The sequence below is a fragment of the Phascolarctos cinereus genome, unplaced genomic scaffold (assembly GCF_003287225.1).
Source record: "Phascolarctos cinereus isolate Bilbo 61053 unplaced genomic scaffold, phaCin_HiC Scaffold_9;HRSCAF=440, whole genome shotgun sequence".
In the NCBI taxonomy this organism is placed as follows: Eukaryota; Metazoa; Chordata; class Mammalia; order Diprotodontia; family Phascolarctidae; genus Phascolarctos; species Phascolarctos cinereus.
Window position 1 is genome coordinate 182,070,779 of NW_027556402.1, and position 16,070 is coordinate 182,086,848.

At 35.2% G+C, this 16,070-nt stretch overlaps 1 protein-coding gene across 1 annotated transcript in view; it reads right to left on the reverse strand.

Annotated features, from left to right (window-relative positions):
• CC2D2A (coiled-coil and C2 domain containing 2A) overlaps nt 1–16,070 on the reverse strand; it is a 145,202-nt gene that overhangs the window by 95,888 nt on the left and 33,244 nt on the right. Inside the window, 4 exon segments of the mRNA XM_078148334.1 lie at nt 2,489–2,620; nt 5,283–5,419; nt 10,062–10,224; nt 15,569–15,745. Of these exon segments, the coding sequence (XP_078004460.1) occupies nt 2,489–2,620; nt 5,283–5,419; nt 10,062–10,224; nt 15,569–15,745 (609 nt within the window).

The following is a 16,070-nucleotide window of genomic DNA, read 5'->3' on the forward strand; positions in this document are numbered from 1 at the left end:
TTAAGCTTTAATAATTCCAGAAGTAAAAATGCTACAAACTTACAAAAATATCATTTGAAAGTTTAATTATTTATATTTTTGCACATATTTTGTGATTTTTAAAAAATACATTTTTAACTTGAACAAGATGGGACATCCTGTCCTGCAGTCCATGTGCTACAGTTTCTCATTTAGTGAATCAGTAGAGGTCTACTGACTTGTTCTTCCTTACAGGCCACCCTGGTTACCTGATCTGTCTCCATTAGACTTTTTCTTGTGTGTGTGTGGTCACATCAAAATTGTTGTGTATGCATCAGAACCTTGTTCTTTGGAAGATTTTCTAAAAACATTTTCATTTAAAGTTTTTTTTTTTTTTTGTGAGGCAATTGGGATTAAGTGACTTGCCCAGGGTCACACAGCTAGTAAGTGTCAACTGTTTGATCTGAGGCCATATTTGAACTCAGGTCCTCCTGACTTCAGGGATGGTGCTCTATCCACTGTGCCACCTAGCTGCTCCCAAATCAGATTTTTTTTTGGCTAGGCAATGGGATTAAGTGACTTGCCCAGGGTCACACAGCAAGTAAATGTTATGTGTCTGAGGTTGGATTTGAACTCAGGTCCTCCTGAATCCAGGGCCAGTGCTCTATCTACTGTGCCACCTAGCTGCCCCCATTTAAAGTTTTGAGTTCCAAATTCTATCCCTCCCTCCTTGAGATGTTAAGCAATCAGATATAGGTTATACACGTGCAATTATGTAAAACGTTTCCTTATTAGTCATTTTGTACGAGAAGACTCAGATAAAAGAAAAAAAAAGAATGAGTGAAAAATAGCATGCTTCAGTCTGTATTCAATAGCAGTTCTTTCTCAGGAGGCAACTAGTATGCTTCATCTCTGGAAGATTTTAAGACTAGAATTACAAATGTAATGTTTTCTGTTACTGAGTAGAAGCAGATGAAAGTTTTTACAAAGTTAGAAGATCAACTAGCGCAATGTGTAATCGTAAGTTGATGGTTAAATAAGAAAAATGTCAATACTTTAAAAATTTACATAATAAACCCTTAAAATGATAGTTTCTGAAGATGTGTAGCACATATACTTCTGAAGTTGGTAAAACTTAAAACTACACTTAGCCTTTTGGGACACCTTGCATGTGTTCAATTGTTTTCAATCTTGTCTGACTCTTTGTGACCCCATTTGGGGTTTTCTTGGCAAAGACATTAGAGTGGTCTGCCATTTCCTTCAGCTAATTTTACAGATGAGGAACTGAGGCAGAGTTAAGTGGCTTGCCCAGAGTCACACATCTAGTAAGTGTCTGAGGTCAAATTTGAACTCAGGAAGCTGAGTCTGCCTGACTTCAGGTCTGGCTCTTATTCACTGTGCCACCTAGCTGCCCCAGCACCTTGAACTGTCACTTTTATATAGAAGCTACTTGCTTGAAAGTCAGTATTATTCACTTGTTTGGTTATGGTTCTGAATTCAAATACTTGAAAAGCAAATTATTCCAAGCTCTGGAAAGTGATCTTTAGTGTAGTATGGAAGTCCACTGGTTAAGTATCAGTCTAGAGTAGGCCACATGGTACTGTGGAAGGACACTGGCCTGGAAGTCAATAGACAGGGGTTCAAATCTTGAATCCGCTACTTACTGAGGGAACTCTTAAGCAAGTCATTACTCTTCTCTGAGGGTCAGTTTTCTCAGCTGCAAAATGGTGTCAATTACATGTACCCTAGCTACTTTAGAGGGTCTCTGTGAGAATCAAAGGAAATAGTGGATATGAAGGTTCTTTATACATCATAAAGCACTTCATATAGAGGAGACATTATTATCTTATTAAGGACTGGTATTAAATTATGATGTACTTTTTCTTGATCAGTTTATAGAGGGGCTAGGAGTATAGAAGCTGTGTTTCTATTTACTGCTATTTCTAATTCTTGGCTGGAGAAAGTAGTTGATGCCATAAAAGGATCTGCATACATCACTAAATAGATTTAGAATGTCAGAATTCCTTTACTTTAACCCTCTTATCTTAGAAATAAAAAAATTGAGGCCTGTACCAATTAAGAAGTTTTTAAAAGAACACACAATGACTGGCAGAACTTGAGGCTAGGACTTAAGTCTCCTGGTTAACTGTCCAGTGGTTTTTTTCCATTATACCATATTTAATACAGTAGAACTATTAAAAATGAAAATATGTAGCATACATCAATACATAATAATGTTCATATGAAATAAAGTAAAATAAAACAAGCAAGAACACAAGATTGTAAATTCACAATGATTATAACTATGCAAATATATGTATTTTTAAGCAAAATATACAATAAATACTTGTTGATTAATTATGTCTCTTCCATTTTCTTCCCTAATATTTTTGCTGTTAGAGTATTAAAGTCTTAATACTCTAACATGCCTTAAGACATGGTAAGAGCTTAATAAATATTCCAATATTGAATATTTTGTGGAAAGGAACATTAAGGCTGGGATAGTTTTAAAATGTGAAACTGTTATTACCTTTTTATATAATGTTTCTAGTCCTGCTTCCATGCCTTCTCCTGGTGAGAATATTGGTGGTCTTGTACAAAATTGTTTAATTGGATTAGGGAGTGCTAGGATTCTGCCATCATCACCAAACCACTTTCTCTCCTGTGAGATGAGCAAAGGGAGTATATTTTTATTTCTGTAATATGGAAGTGATTTACGAAATGACAATATTTCCAGAACAACTTAATGTCAAATATGCATATCTTATGACATAATTTTTGGTATTTCCTCTCCTAGAAAGAAAACTTCAAGCATTTTTCCCATTAAAATTTTAGTCTTGATCTGTAACCAATTTTTACTACTCTCAAATGGAATATTTTGCAAAACATGGAACAAGAACCTAAAGATAGGTCTTAACAAAGCTATACTACTGTATGCTATTGTATAGTTATTCTATTGTATTCTATGTATTCTATTTCATTAAAGTAATTTTTTAAATAAATTTTAACCAAATAAACATTAGAAATACAGAAAAGGTTGCTGATGTGTAGGTTGAGCCAATATAATAAAAATGGCAATACTACTTATACTAATTCATTTATTCAGTGCCATACCCCCACCCCAAAACTAGCAAGGGGTTACTTTATAGAATTGTAATAATAATAATAATCAAATTCACATGAAGGAACAAAAGATCAAGAATATCCAAAAAATGAGAAGAAAATGGGCCTAACCATAACAGATCTCAAACTAAATTATAAAGCTGTAGTCATCAAAACAATTTGGTACTAGTTAAGACATAGAGAGATTGATCAGTGAAAGACAGAAGCAAATGAACACAGCAATATGATGTTTGCTCAACTTGAAGATCCTAGCTATTCTGACAAGAATTCAGTATTCAACAGAAACTGTTGGGAAAAGTAGAAAGGACTCTGGCAGAAACTAGATATAGACCAATATCACACCTTACATAAGCTTCCAATGGGTTCATGATTTAGACATAAAATGTGACATCATAAACAAAGCTTGGAAGAAGTTGCCTGTCAGTTCTGTAGATAGGGGAAGACCTCATGATGAAATAAGAACTACAGAGATTCACAGAAGGTAAGATGGAAAATTTTAATTACAGAAAATTAAAAAGTTTTCACATTAACAAAGCCAATTAAACTAAAATTAGAAGCAGGAAACTGGAAAAAAAACCTTTTTTTGAAAAAAGTTTCTCTGATAAAATCTCATTTCCAAAATACATAGGCTCAAATAGATCAATAGATCAAATACATAGGATCAAATCAATAGAATCAAATTATGGGAATAAGATAAACAGTGAAAGGATATGAACAATTTCAGAGAAAGAAATCCAAGCTATCAATGGCCAAGTGAAAAAAAAATGCTCTGTCACTATTAATTAGAGAAGTGAAAATTAAAATAACTCAGACGTACTATCTCACAACCATCAGATTGACACAATCGATAAAAAAAAAAGGAGAAACAAATGCTGAATGGGCTGTGGGAAAACAGGTACTTTAACACATTGTTGGCGGAGTTGTGAAATAGTCCAACCACTCAGGAGAGTAATTAAAAAGCTTTTGAACTGTTTATACCCTTTGATCCAGTGATATTGCCAGTAGGTTGCTACCCCAAAGAGATTAAATAAAGATGAAAAGAACCCACATACACAAAAAATTTATGACAGTTTTTTTTGGTGTCAAAGAATTAAAGATTGAGGACATGCCCAATATTGGGGCATAGCTGAATAAATTATAGTATACGAATGTATGGAATACTATTTTACTGTAAAAAATGATGAATGGGATGGTTTCAGAGAAACCTGGAAAGATTTGTATGAATTATTGGAAATCAAATTGAACACATCTAGGGGAATAATTTATAATAATAATGACAACACTATTAGGATAGTTAACTTTCAAAGACTTAATAATTCTGATCAACACAATGACCAACCGCAATTCCAAAAGAAATATGACAAAATACACTATCTACTTCCAGATAAAAAGTAGTGGACTGAGAGTTCAGACCTGGAAGGGATGGGGAACCTGCTGCCTCAAGGTCACATATGGCCCTCTAGGTCCTCATGTGTGGCCCTTTGATTGAATCTAAACTTCACACAACAAATCTCCTTAATAAAAGGATTGGTTCTATAAAACTTGGACTCAGTCAGAAGACCACATCTAAGAACCTAGAAGGTCACATGTGGCCTTGAGGCCACAGGTTCCCTCCACCCTGGTTCAGACTGAAGCATCTTTTCTTTCCTTTTCTTTTTCTTTTCCTTCCTTCCTTCCTTCCTTCCTTCCTTCCTTCCTTCCTTCCTTCCTTCCTTCCTTCCTTCCTTCCTTCCTTCCTTCCTTCCTTCCTTCTTTCTTTCTCTTCCTTCCTTCCTTCCTTCCTTCCTTCCTTCCTTCCTTCTTTCTTTCTCTTTCTTCCTTCCTTCTTTCTTTTCTTTTTCTTTCCTTTATGAGTATTTTTTGGGACATAGCTAATGTGGGAATTTGTTTTGCAAGACTACATACTTGTAATGGGTTTTGTTTTTTCTTACGTCTCAATGGGTCAGGGAGGAGAGGAGAGGAGAGAATTTGGTACAGAAAATAAAACTGAATTAAAAAAATACAAAACTAGGAAGTTTGACTATGACATGAAAAGTAAACTTTATTTAGATATAAGACTATAATCTTCCCATGCAAAAAAAGATAAATATACAAAATTTACTAGCTATGTAAAATTAGGAATGATGAGTGCTATTGAGATTCCATATATATGTTACATAAATATATACTTGTATTAGCTTGTATGGATACTGATTACTTACTGGTTCCTGTATCAGCAATCGATTCTCCATAATGTTTTCATTAATTTGAGGGACCATTGGCCTTTCTCCAGTGTAAAGACCTTCATCTTCAAGGTATCTTGGTTGCATATTTTCAGGGATTTTTTTATAAATAGGCACTAGGTAGAAAAAAATCAATATCATACTGAGCTTTCAAACTATAGAAAGAGATATTCTATTAAAGAGATAGTCTATTGAGAGGTAGTATGGTATAGTGGAAAGAGAGATGGATTTAGAATCAGGAAAGAGTTCAGATCCCTTGATCGATACTTGTGTTTTTTAAGGCAAATCACTAATCTCTTCTGAGTTCTTCATCTGAAAAATGGGAATAATAATATACTGTAAAGACATATCATGAGGACAAATGAGATAATATGCAAAAAATGACTTGAAAACATTAAGTAGCGTATAAACGCAGTTGTTATTACCATTGTTAGTCTATTAAGCTGTTCTAAATTTTATGATGACCTGAGACATGATTTGCTATTTCTTTTAAAACAGTATATTTTTCCAAGTTAATTTTCTAGAATTGATATAATAAAAAGCTAAATGTGTAGATTCATAATATCAAATTATATAAATGCATGTTCCCATTCTATGTCTCCTAAATTTTTAGATGGTCAATTCACTGCTTGTCCAATATGCTACCAGTGTGACCTTCGGCAAGTCATTTTAACTTTTTCTGACTCACTTTTCTCATCTGTAAAATGAAGGGGTTGAGCCAGATGAACTCCATGGTATCTTCAGGTTGTGATATTTGTTATACTTTCTGTTTTTTCCCCTTTAAATACTGCTCCATACTGTTATAAATAGATTGAAATTTCTTGAGGGCAGGAACCATACCTTATTTATCTCTGTATATTCCTTAGTGCCTGGAACAGCAAATTTTTAATAAATACTTCCTGAATGAATGAATGAATGACCATTTTGTGGTGAGGCAATCTAGGTGTGGTCCTACATTCTTTTTCTGTTTGACAAGCTTAAAACTTTTTTTCTTAACATTTCAAAGTTTTGAGTTCCACATTCTATCCCTCCCTCCCCTCTTCCCTTCCTGAGATGGTAAGCAATCAGATATAGGTTATACATGTGCAATTATGTAAAACATTTCCATATTAGTCATTTTGTACAAGAAGACTCGAATAAAAGAAAAAAAGTGAAAGAAAGAAAGTGAAAGATAGCATGCTTTAGTCTGTATTCAATCAATATCAGTGCTTTCTCTGGAGGCAGGTAGTATGCTTCATCATTTGTCCTTTGGAATTGTCTTGGATCATTGCATTGCTGAGAATAGTTAAAGTCATTCACAGTTTTTCATTGAACAATATTGCTGTTAACTGTGTACAAATGTTCTCCTGTTCTGTTAGCTTCACTATGCATCAATTCATGTAAGTCTTTCTAGGTTTTTCTGAAATCATCTTGCCTGTCATTTCTTACAAGTCCATTACAAGCATATACCACAGTTTGTTTAGCCATTCCCTAGTTGATGGACATTCCTTTGATTTTCCAAATCTTAGCCACCACAAAAAGAGCTGCTATAAATATTTTTGTATAAATAGGTCCTTTTCCCTTTTTTTATATGTCTTTGGGCTATAGACCTAGCAGTGATATTGCTGGATCAAGGGGTATGCACAGTTTTATAGTCCTTTGGGCATAATTCCAAATTGCTCTCCAGAATGGTTGATCAGTTTACAGCTCTACCAACAGTGCATTAGTGTCCCAGTTTTCCCACATCTCCTCCAACATCCAACATTTTCCTTTTTTGTCATATTAGTCACTCTGATATGTGTGAGGTGGTAACTCAGAGTTGTTTTAATGTGCATTTCTCTGGTCAATAGTGATTTAGAGCATTTTTTTATATGACTATAAATACTTTTGATTTCTTTGTGTCTGAAAACTACCTGTTCATATCCTTTGACCATTTATCAATTGGAGAATGACTTGTATTTTGATAAATTTGATTCAGTTCTCTATATATTTGAGAAGTGAGGCTTTTATCAGATACTTGTTGCAAAAATTCCCCCCAGTTTTCTGCTTTCCTTATAATTTTGGTTGCATTGGTTTTGTTTGTGCAAAACCTTTTACATTTTATACAATCAAAATTATCTATTTTACATTTTGCAATGCTCTTTATATAGTCTTTGGTCCTAAATTCTTCCCTTCTCTGTAAATCTAACAGATAAACTATTACACACTCTCTTAATTTGTTTATGGCATCACCCTTTATATGTTAATTATGTATGAATTTTCACCTTATCTTGATTTACAATGTGAGATGTTGTTGTTCCACATTTTGCTGCAAGTGATACTGTTTACAGTCAGATGGCATCTTTTCTTGTTAAATATTCAAATCTCCTAGTGGATGCCCTATTGGTTACATACTAGTAACTCGGGGACTAGAGCAGGTAAGAACATTAATGTAACAGAGAAGCTCTGAATAATATCCCTGAATCCTGTGACTGTTGCTTTGATTCAGGATATATGTAGATAGTGATGTAAAAGTCTGGGGGAGAGGGGAAGGAAAAGGAAGGATGTAAACTAACCCTATTCTTCAAAATTTTCCAGTTGGCCAGGAAAAAATGGGAATATTCTCCCCTTGGTTTCTAAATTCTTCTTTCAGCCCACTTTAAAGAGGCAGTCCATGGCGAACCTAAACTACCCTCATTCTCTGTACTCTCAGTCTCTTCCACAGTGTCTCCAGTGTTCTTTAAGAAGAACTCAGATCCAAACCAAATCTAGCTTTCTGGGGTCCTCTTCAGCAAATCAGAAGTCTTGTGTGGTGTTCCCTACTGACCTGCCTCCTCAGCATTCCTCTAGTCTAGAACCTTGCCCAGATCCTAAGCAGACCCCTACTCTCCAGTGTCATTTACGCTGGACTCTAGAAGTACCTAATGGTGTAGGAGGAACAACAAAGAACTCTAAGTCTCCTTAGAGATTGGTCTAAGACAACACTCTTATCTCTGCCTTCAGTTTCCTTCCTCTGTGGGCATTTCCCAAGACACTATCCTCCGATCTGTCTTTTTTCTCTTCACTTCCCTCTTAGAGATATCATCCATTCCCACATCTATAATTAGCTTCACAAACTTTCTGGGCTTCTCACGTAACTCTCTTCCAATTACCGATCTATTCTAAAGGAATACTGGGATGATTAAGAAGTTATAGTTTTCTGAATATCTGAGATTCAACATGTCATGTAAAAGGGAAACTTTGTTCTTTTAACATGATTCTACATTTATTGGAATTCTTATAGAGCTAAATTTTCAGGCAGAGATGATAGAAGAAAAAGGAGTCACAGAGAAAGAAAGGAATATGAATTTGTAACTGAGCTGATGAAATACTTCAAAGTACAAAGACTGAGAAAAAAGTGTTCCCTCATGATAATCAATCACTGTAACACACCATCTGGTAATGAATATTTCTGGCTTTTTTTCATTCCCCTTTTTCTCAGAGATGAAAATAGTTTTTCAAGGAAAAAGATAAAATGGGTTAGAAATCAGAAGCAGTCATAGTAATTTTTCTTCTTTTAAAAAGAATTCATCAAGCATGAGTTTTGATTGTTCTTAAACATTGGTCTTTAGAAATTTATGTTGTAAATCATTTAGGCTGTTAAACTGAATGTGTGTTTTATTATATTTGTAGGAAGATTTTTAAAACTAACTTAAATGAGAATAAACTATCCACTAGTTATTTAAATCTTAGGAAAGCAAGTAGAAATAGCTTATCTATCAAAGCTAAAATCTGTCAACCAGGTAAATGCTCATCAGTGTTCTACCATTTATAGAACTGATTACCAAAAAGAACATTAGTGATTAATTAGTTCAGCATTCTATTCAATGCAGGAATCTTCTGTATTCACAACTTCCCTTTCCTTACTGTTCACTAATTCTTAAGGCCTTAGAATATAGCTTTTGCCCCCATTTCTTCAGTGTATCTTCTCATTTGACTTCATCACAAACTTCCTAGTCATTAAATTGAATGGACTTTTCTCAGTCCTCTGTGATCTAAGGACCTCCTTGACTGACCTGTGGAATATCCATCCTTACCTTCTCTCCTTTCTTTGTTTCCATGGAACTATACTATACTTATTCTCTTATCTCTATCATGTATTCTTCCATCTTCTGCCACCTTTTACTGTCTCTTGTTATGTCCCGTCAATGTAGACATTCCCCAAAATTCTGTCTTCCCTCTTCTCTTCTGTCTGTTCAATTTCTCCCTCTGAGAGTTATCTGTTTACATAGCTTCTATGCAATTGACTCACAAATCAATGTATTCAAGTCTGATCTCTCTCTCAAGCTCTAATTCACCTTTTCCAAAAGTCATCTCATTCCCTCCTCTTGTCTGAAATCACAAAAGTTGATTAAATTTTCAAGAGATCTTTCTTAAAGTATCAACAAGGGATGCCTCTCCTTTGTCTTCCAATAGATGCTGAAATTAATTTCTTGAGTGAAATTTCCTTGGAATAATTTATGACTATAGAAATATGAAGAGGACTAGTCCGTTTGAACCTGAGAGATTTTAATTAAAAAGAGAAAAGAATCACCAGACTATAGTGTTTTTAGAACGCTGGAAAACATTACTAAGTGAGGTTTTTTTGGAATATGAATATTTGAAAAGTAGGACAGATATTTTGTGTCTACAGTGAGACAAAGGCTGAGTGTAGGCAAGGAGTAGATGCAGTGGCATCCCTTTTATATTCTGTGCAATCCACATTTTGTTTTCAAGAAAGTGATCAACAAGCAAGAGAGACAAAGTAGAAATATCCAATACCTGTATGAGAACTGGGTCTGAAGAGAATTTCCTTTTCCTTTTGCTTTATTACATGGATGCTTTCATATTCTGCAGCTCTTATTGCCAGAAAATTATGGGTGGTCTGATCTAAGTCAAGCAAGAAGTCGTCAGCCTCTTTCTCATTAATAAGCTCCTCTTCATCCTATAATTGCATTAAATAAAAAAACTTTGTTCATACTGTATTTTGCTATTAGTTTTCTTAGACAAGGAATTCTTTTTATAAATTAATAAGTTTTAACATATCTCACACTGAGTTCTCTTCCTATTTTGTTTTTTAAAAAGCTTAAGCTTAATTGTTGCCTCCGATTCCAATGCCTTTTATAATCATCATCATTATTATGAATTATAGCTCTCATATACATACACATATATAGACAGGTTACCATCAGAACAACATCACAGCTGTTTTTCAAAACTTTGAATTGGGTCATGGTTATGAAGTATTAATGATGTTATTGCCAGTGGATGTCATCAAGTCCCCTTTGTGATGGATATGTCTGTATTTAAAAAAAAAACCCCACAAAATAAAAGTATAGGAGATGTGGGATTCAATGAGCCATACTTCCTTTGAGAAGAGATTGTTTATTTTTCAAAGCTTCTTAAGAAGCCTGTAGTAATAAAATGGAAAAATTACACCACTTAGCCTGCAGGTTGTGCCTGTTACTATTGATTTTTGACCTAGTATATTCTAATTACTCCTGAACTTTTCCATTTTCCTGCCATGAGGCTTTTGCTACCCAAGCTTCAAGCTGAGAGAGAGCAACAGAGAGAGAGAGAGAGAGAGAGAGAGAGAGAGAGAGAGAGAGAGAGAGAGAGAGAGAGAGAGAGAGAGAGAAAGAGAGAGAAGCAGAGACAGAGAAAGAAAGAGAGAGAGAAGCAGAGACAGAGAAAGAAAGAGAAAAGCAGAGACAGAGAAAGAGAGAGAGAGAGAAGCAGAGACAGAGAGAGAGAGAGAGAGAGAGAGAGAGAGAGAGAGAGAGAGAGAGAGAGAGAGAAGCAGAGACAGAGAGAGAGAGAGAGAGAGAGAAAGACTACAAAGATTAGAAATCTTTGACAGGGAAAAAGAAAGAGTGAGAGATGCACAATCAAAATCTCCAAAGTCATGAATGGTTCTGATAGGGACTCATTCACCAAATTCTAGAATTCAGGAATCAGAAGGAAAATACCTAAAGCTTGAAAGAGGTAGTTTTAGGACAAAGCAAAGAAAGTAAATATTTCTATGGTACACAATTAACTTAGGAATCTTGTGGCCCTAAGAGGTGGTCTAGGCCAATATGATGAAAAGGTGAATGCAGGATTAACTATGTTTATAGGTGATGTTCCACAATAGAACACTGAGGGAAATGAGGGATCTTTGGGGCCCCAGGGGAGGAGTGCATTATAATACTCCGAGGTTTGTTCATGAGAGATAACCATACATTCTGACAAAATATTCCTTAGTCTCACTGTAATTTCCCAAATTTAGTGTCGGCATAATCTAATAGAGAAATTAAAGTTTTGTGTTTTTATGCTTAAATCACAGAGGTAAAAATTAATGGTAACAAATCAGAAGAAAAAAGTTAATATTACAATGTCTGCTGGTAATCAGCATCCTGTAACATTACTATAATCTGTTTGCTATAGAGGAGAATTCAGTGTTAAGTCTCAGGCCCCATGAATGGGGGTTTAATTCAATTACTGCAGTTCTAAGGAGACCTCATTACATTAAGACAGTTCCTCAGGGTGGTATAGTCCCCAAAGACAGCATTGTAGTACAGCTTCTGTGAATTACCGCTCTTTAAATTTGAAAGTAAAGAGTTGACTAATTATCTTCAGGTAAAACAGTTATTTTAAATACAATTTTCAGATATGTAATTAATCTTAAAATGTTAAAAGCACAGGAAACTGGAACTACTGTCAGATGCTAAGACATACTTTTGATTTGTAAGAAAAATGAATAATTAAAATTTGAAATATGTCATTTAAATTATAAATACTAGCATTCTGGGGACATGAAAAGGTTTTCATTCATTTACACTGGAAAGAATTGACTGTTGATATCATAGGCATCCATTTCTTTCTTTCTTTCTTTCTTTCTTTCTTTCTTTCTTTCTTTCTTTCTTTCTTTCTTTCTTTCCTTTTTTCCTTCGTTCGTTCGTTCGCTCGTTTGTTCGTTCGTTCGTTCGTTCCTTTCTTTTTTTTTTTGCTTTTTGGTGAGGCAGTTGGGGTTAAGTGACTTGCCCAGGGTCATATAGCTAATAAGTGTCAAAGGTTGCATTTGAACTCAGGTCCTTCTGACTCCAAGGCCAGAGCTCTAACCACTGCACCACCTAGCTGCCCCTATCCATTTCTTTATAGAATACATACATCTAAACCAATTTGGTTGTAACTAAATGTCAATGAAGTGAACCCTAGTTTTTCATTCCTTTGTATTGTAAAACTGGAAGTATGTTTGTTAGAATAAATTCTCCCTACACCGATTCAAAAATGTTTCTTGTAGGTTGGTCATTATAGCATTTGCCTCTTGGAAATTGAAATCCCTGTCTAGCTGTTCACAATATTCCTTCCAGCGTATTTCGGACTTTGTGGCTCTTCTCTCTATTGCTAAGGCCCTACATTCACTTCCTCAGGCCGCAGATATTTCTTTCAAAATTGGGCACCATTTTGTTCTAGTTTCATGCCTGTGAACTTTTGTTCTGCCCATTTTTGTCTGAGTTTCAGTGTCCAATGGAATTGGGATGTACATACATATGTACATATATATATTTACATACATAGGTGTGTATGTTTGTGTGTATCTTTGGTAGTAGGTGCTACCATCTAACACGATATATTCTAGTTCCAAAATTCCTCAACTTCAAAGTTTTAATTCATTTCAAAGAATTTATTCCCTATTTTATATATAATACTAGCTAGGAAATTTGTATTTTCCCACTTAAAATGAGGGATATATGTAGCATGTTGCTTTAATAATTTCAGTGTTATCTGTGGCTGCGAGCCCTCCTATGAAACTTTCAGGCTTAGTCTGTACTTTACTCCCAAGTTCTTGTAACTATTTTTTGCCCAAAGTACTTAAAAGTATGTTCAAGAGAGGTAGTGATTTGGTCCTGTGAAGAAGATATGGAACTCAGTGTGTCTCTAAGTTCAAGTCAGAAATATTAGAAAGAAGTTTCATACTAGGCCAGGGGGTTGGACCAGATGACTGTTATGATTCTATCCAATTATGAAACTTAATGAATTATAGTATATAAGTCCAGAGGCTTCTGGACTTATCATAATTGTAGACTTGAATTTTTCACTACAGTCATGAACTAGTTAGTGTCTCCTCATGTAATAGCACTGAACCTGGTGTCTTGAAGTGTACATTCACCAAAGTCTGAGCTCTGGCAACTCAAATAGTAGGAGCATGCTAAGAGACTGCATGGATTCTCTGAGAGGATTGGACTGGGTAAACTCAGAGAAATTCATCACCAAAAGATTGACTACTAGGTCAAAATATTTTTGGCAATAGCAACTTCAGATCTGTTAAGGTATGGAAAATTTATGACCTGCATCACTGGGGGAAACATGCTACTAAAGAAACTGTCAATTCTTGAAATAAAAGTAACTGAAAAAAAATGAATCTGAGATAGTGTTTAGACACTCTAAAATTAGGTCTGCATCTTTCTTAAATTTGGGGATTTGAGTAATGAGTATGGCCTAAGAAAAAATATTCTTGAGTTGCATACAGTACAAACAGCACACAAAGTCAGTGAAGTTTTATTCCAGATGCCTAGCATGTTGTATCTCTGAGTAGAATAGAAACTCTTTGAAGACAGGAGGTATCTCACTTTTGCCTTTGAACCTGTCAAGGTACCTTGTATTCTACTAGTTGGGTAAAAAGAATCTGTTGAATTGAATTGAGTTTGTACAAGAAATCCAAGACGAAAGAGACCAGATCTCCGTTCAAAAATTCAGCTGTGGCCCAAGACTGTTTCTTTTGCTGCTCTAGATGAAGAATTCTTCTAAATTTGTAGAAGGCATCTTTTTTTTTTAAAAAAAAGGTGTACACTTTGCCTAGAGGCAGTGTGGTGTAATAGAAAGAACAGCGGGTTTAGAACAAGGAGGTCTGAGTTCAAATGCTACTTCTGATATAGTAGCTATGTGATCCTGGGCAAATCACTTAACCTGTAGGAAACTGTTTTCCTCATCTGTAAAATGAGATGATAATACATGTTCTACCTACTTCACAGGGTTGTTGTTAGAAAAATATTTTGTAAACCTTAAAGAATTATGTATGGGGCAGCTAGGTGGCTCAGTGGATAGAGTACCTGCCCTGGAGTCAGGAGGATCTGTATTCAAATCTGGCCTCAGACACATAACACCCACTAGCTGTGTGCTGGGCAAGTCACTTAACCCCATTGCCTAGTCAAAAGAAAAAGAAAAAACAAAAAACAATTTGGGGCATCTAGGTGGTGCAGTGGTTAAAGCTCTGGCCTTGGAGACAGGAGTACTTGAGTTCAAATTTGACCTCAGATATTTGACACTTACTAGCTGTGTGACCCTGGGCAAGTCACTTAGCCCTGATTACCTTGCCAAAAAGCAAAAAAAATAAAGATTTATGTCAATGACAGTTGTTATGATCTGAGAGTCACTATGTCATTGATATGGTATCTTTCTAAGAATAATGTGTAGGTGAATGTGGGAATGCAGGTTTGCCTCAATCTGTGATTTTATTGGTGTGGAGAGCCTCCACAGTACTGAAACTCCTTCCACCAAAGCAGATCAGCAATTTCTCTGTTACTTGGCCCTACCTGGGGCTCTGAGAAGTCAGTGATTTGTCTATGGTAAGACACAGGCAGGTCCTGAGGCTAGTTCTTCCTGACACCAGTGCTGGCCTACTAGCCAAAAGATGGTTTTGGGTTTGTTTGTTTTTTTTTGTGATTTATAGACTACTTATAATTAGAGGGCTGAGGCTCTTTGCTTAGTATCATATTTAAGTATATAAATCTATTGGACTATAAGCAAAACTACAAAGGCCATTTTCTTGTCTCTTAAGGCTGAAACACTTCCTTGCTAGACAAATGCTAATCACTGAACTGAATTTTAATTCAGGGTTATTACTAAAAAAAAAAAAGCCTCCAAGAATGTATTCCTAAATGAATTTTTTTAAAAGATCAGATTTATTCAGTATATTTACTGATAAAAATTGTAAAGTGATAGCAAGAATCTTCAAGGTATATCAGTCAGTTAACAAGCATTTATTAAGCACCTACTATGTGTCAGGCACTGTGCTAACTGCTGGAGGAGCTAATGTATGCAAATTGCTTTGTAAATTTAAAGCACTATAAAATGTCAGTTATTATCATTAACATAAAATGAATGCAGTATCACGTGGCCTTCTTATGCAGAAATGACCTACAATCAAGAAATAACTGGTTTACTCTCCTAGCAGTTGGGAGATATTTATTCTGAGCCATTCACTCCTTTGCCTAGGTAGGGTGTCATTATTATTGTGATTTTTGTACCATTGTTTCCACTTGTTCTTCAGGAGCTGGTTTCTCTTCCTCTTCCTCCCCTTCTTCCACCTCCTGATTAGATTCCTCTCTTTTTTTGTCTTTTGTTTCATCCTTTTCTGGTTCAGGATCAAAATTGAAAGTAAAAAAGTTATAGGCTTCCTCTGCAGATGGGAATCCAGGGGGAACCTACACAGGGAGGCAACAGGGTTTTTAGATGATTTAAATGGAAATAACCTCAGTATAAGCAACTAACTAAAAGCAATCTTTATGTGAGCAGTAGTAATAACGGTCCAGTCGCCACACAAGATTGGTATCTCAAAAAGTTAGTGGACTATAGACAATGAACTTTAATGAATGGAATTTATTGCCTCGAGGTGTTCTTTTATAGGTCAAGTTTTGATTAGTTCACTTTTCATGAACCATGAAAAAGCTTTTTCTAAACCACACAAATATTTTATTTGTAGCCATGAGACTTGATAATTTTAGCAGTGATTTCCAAAATGCCAAGAAC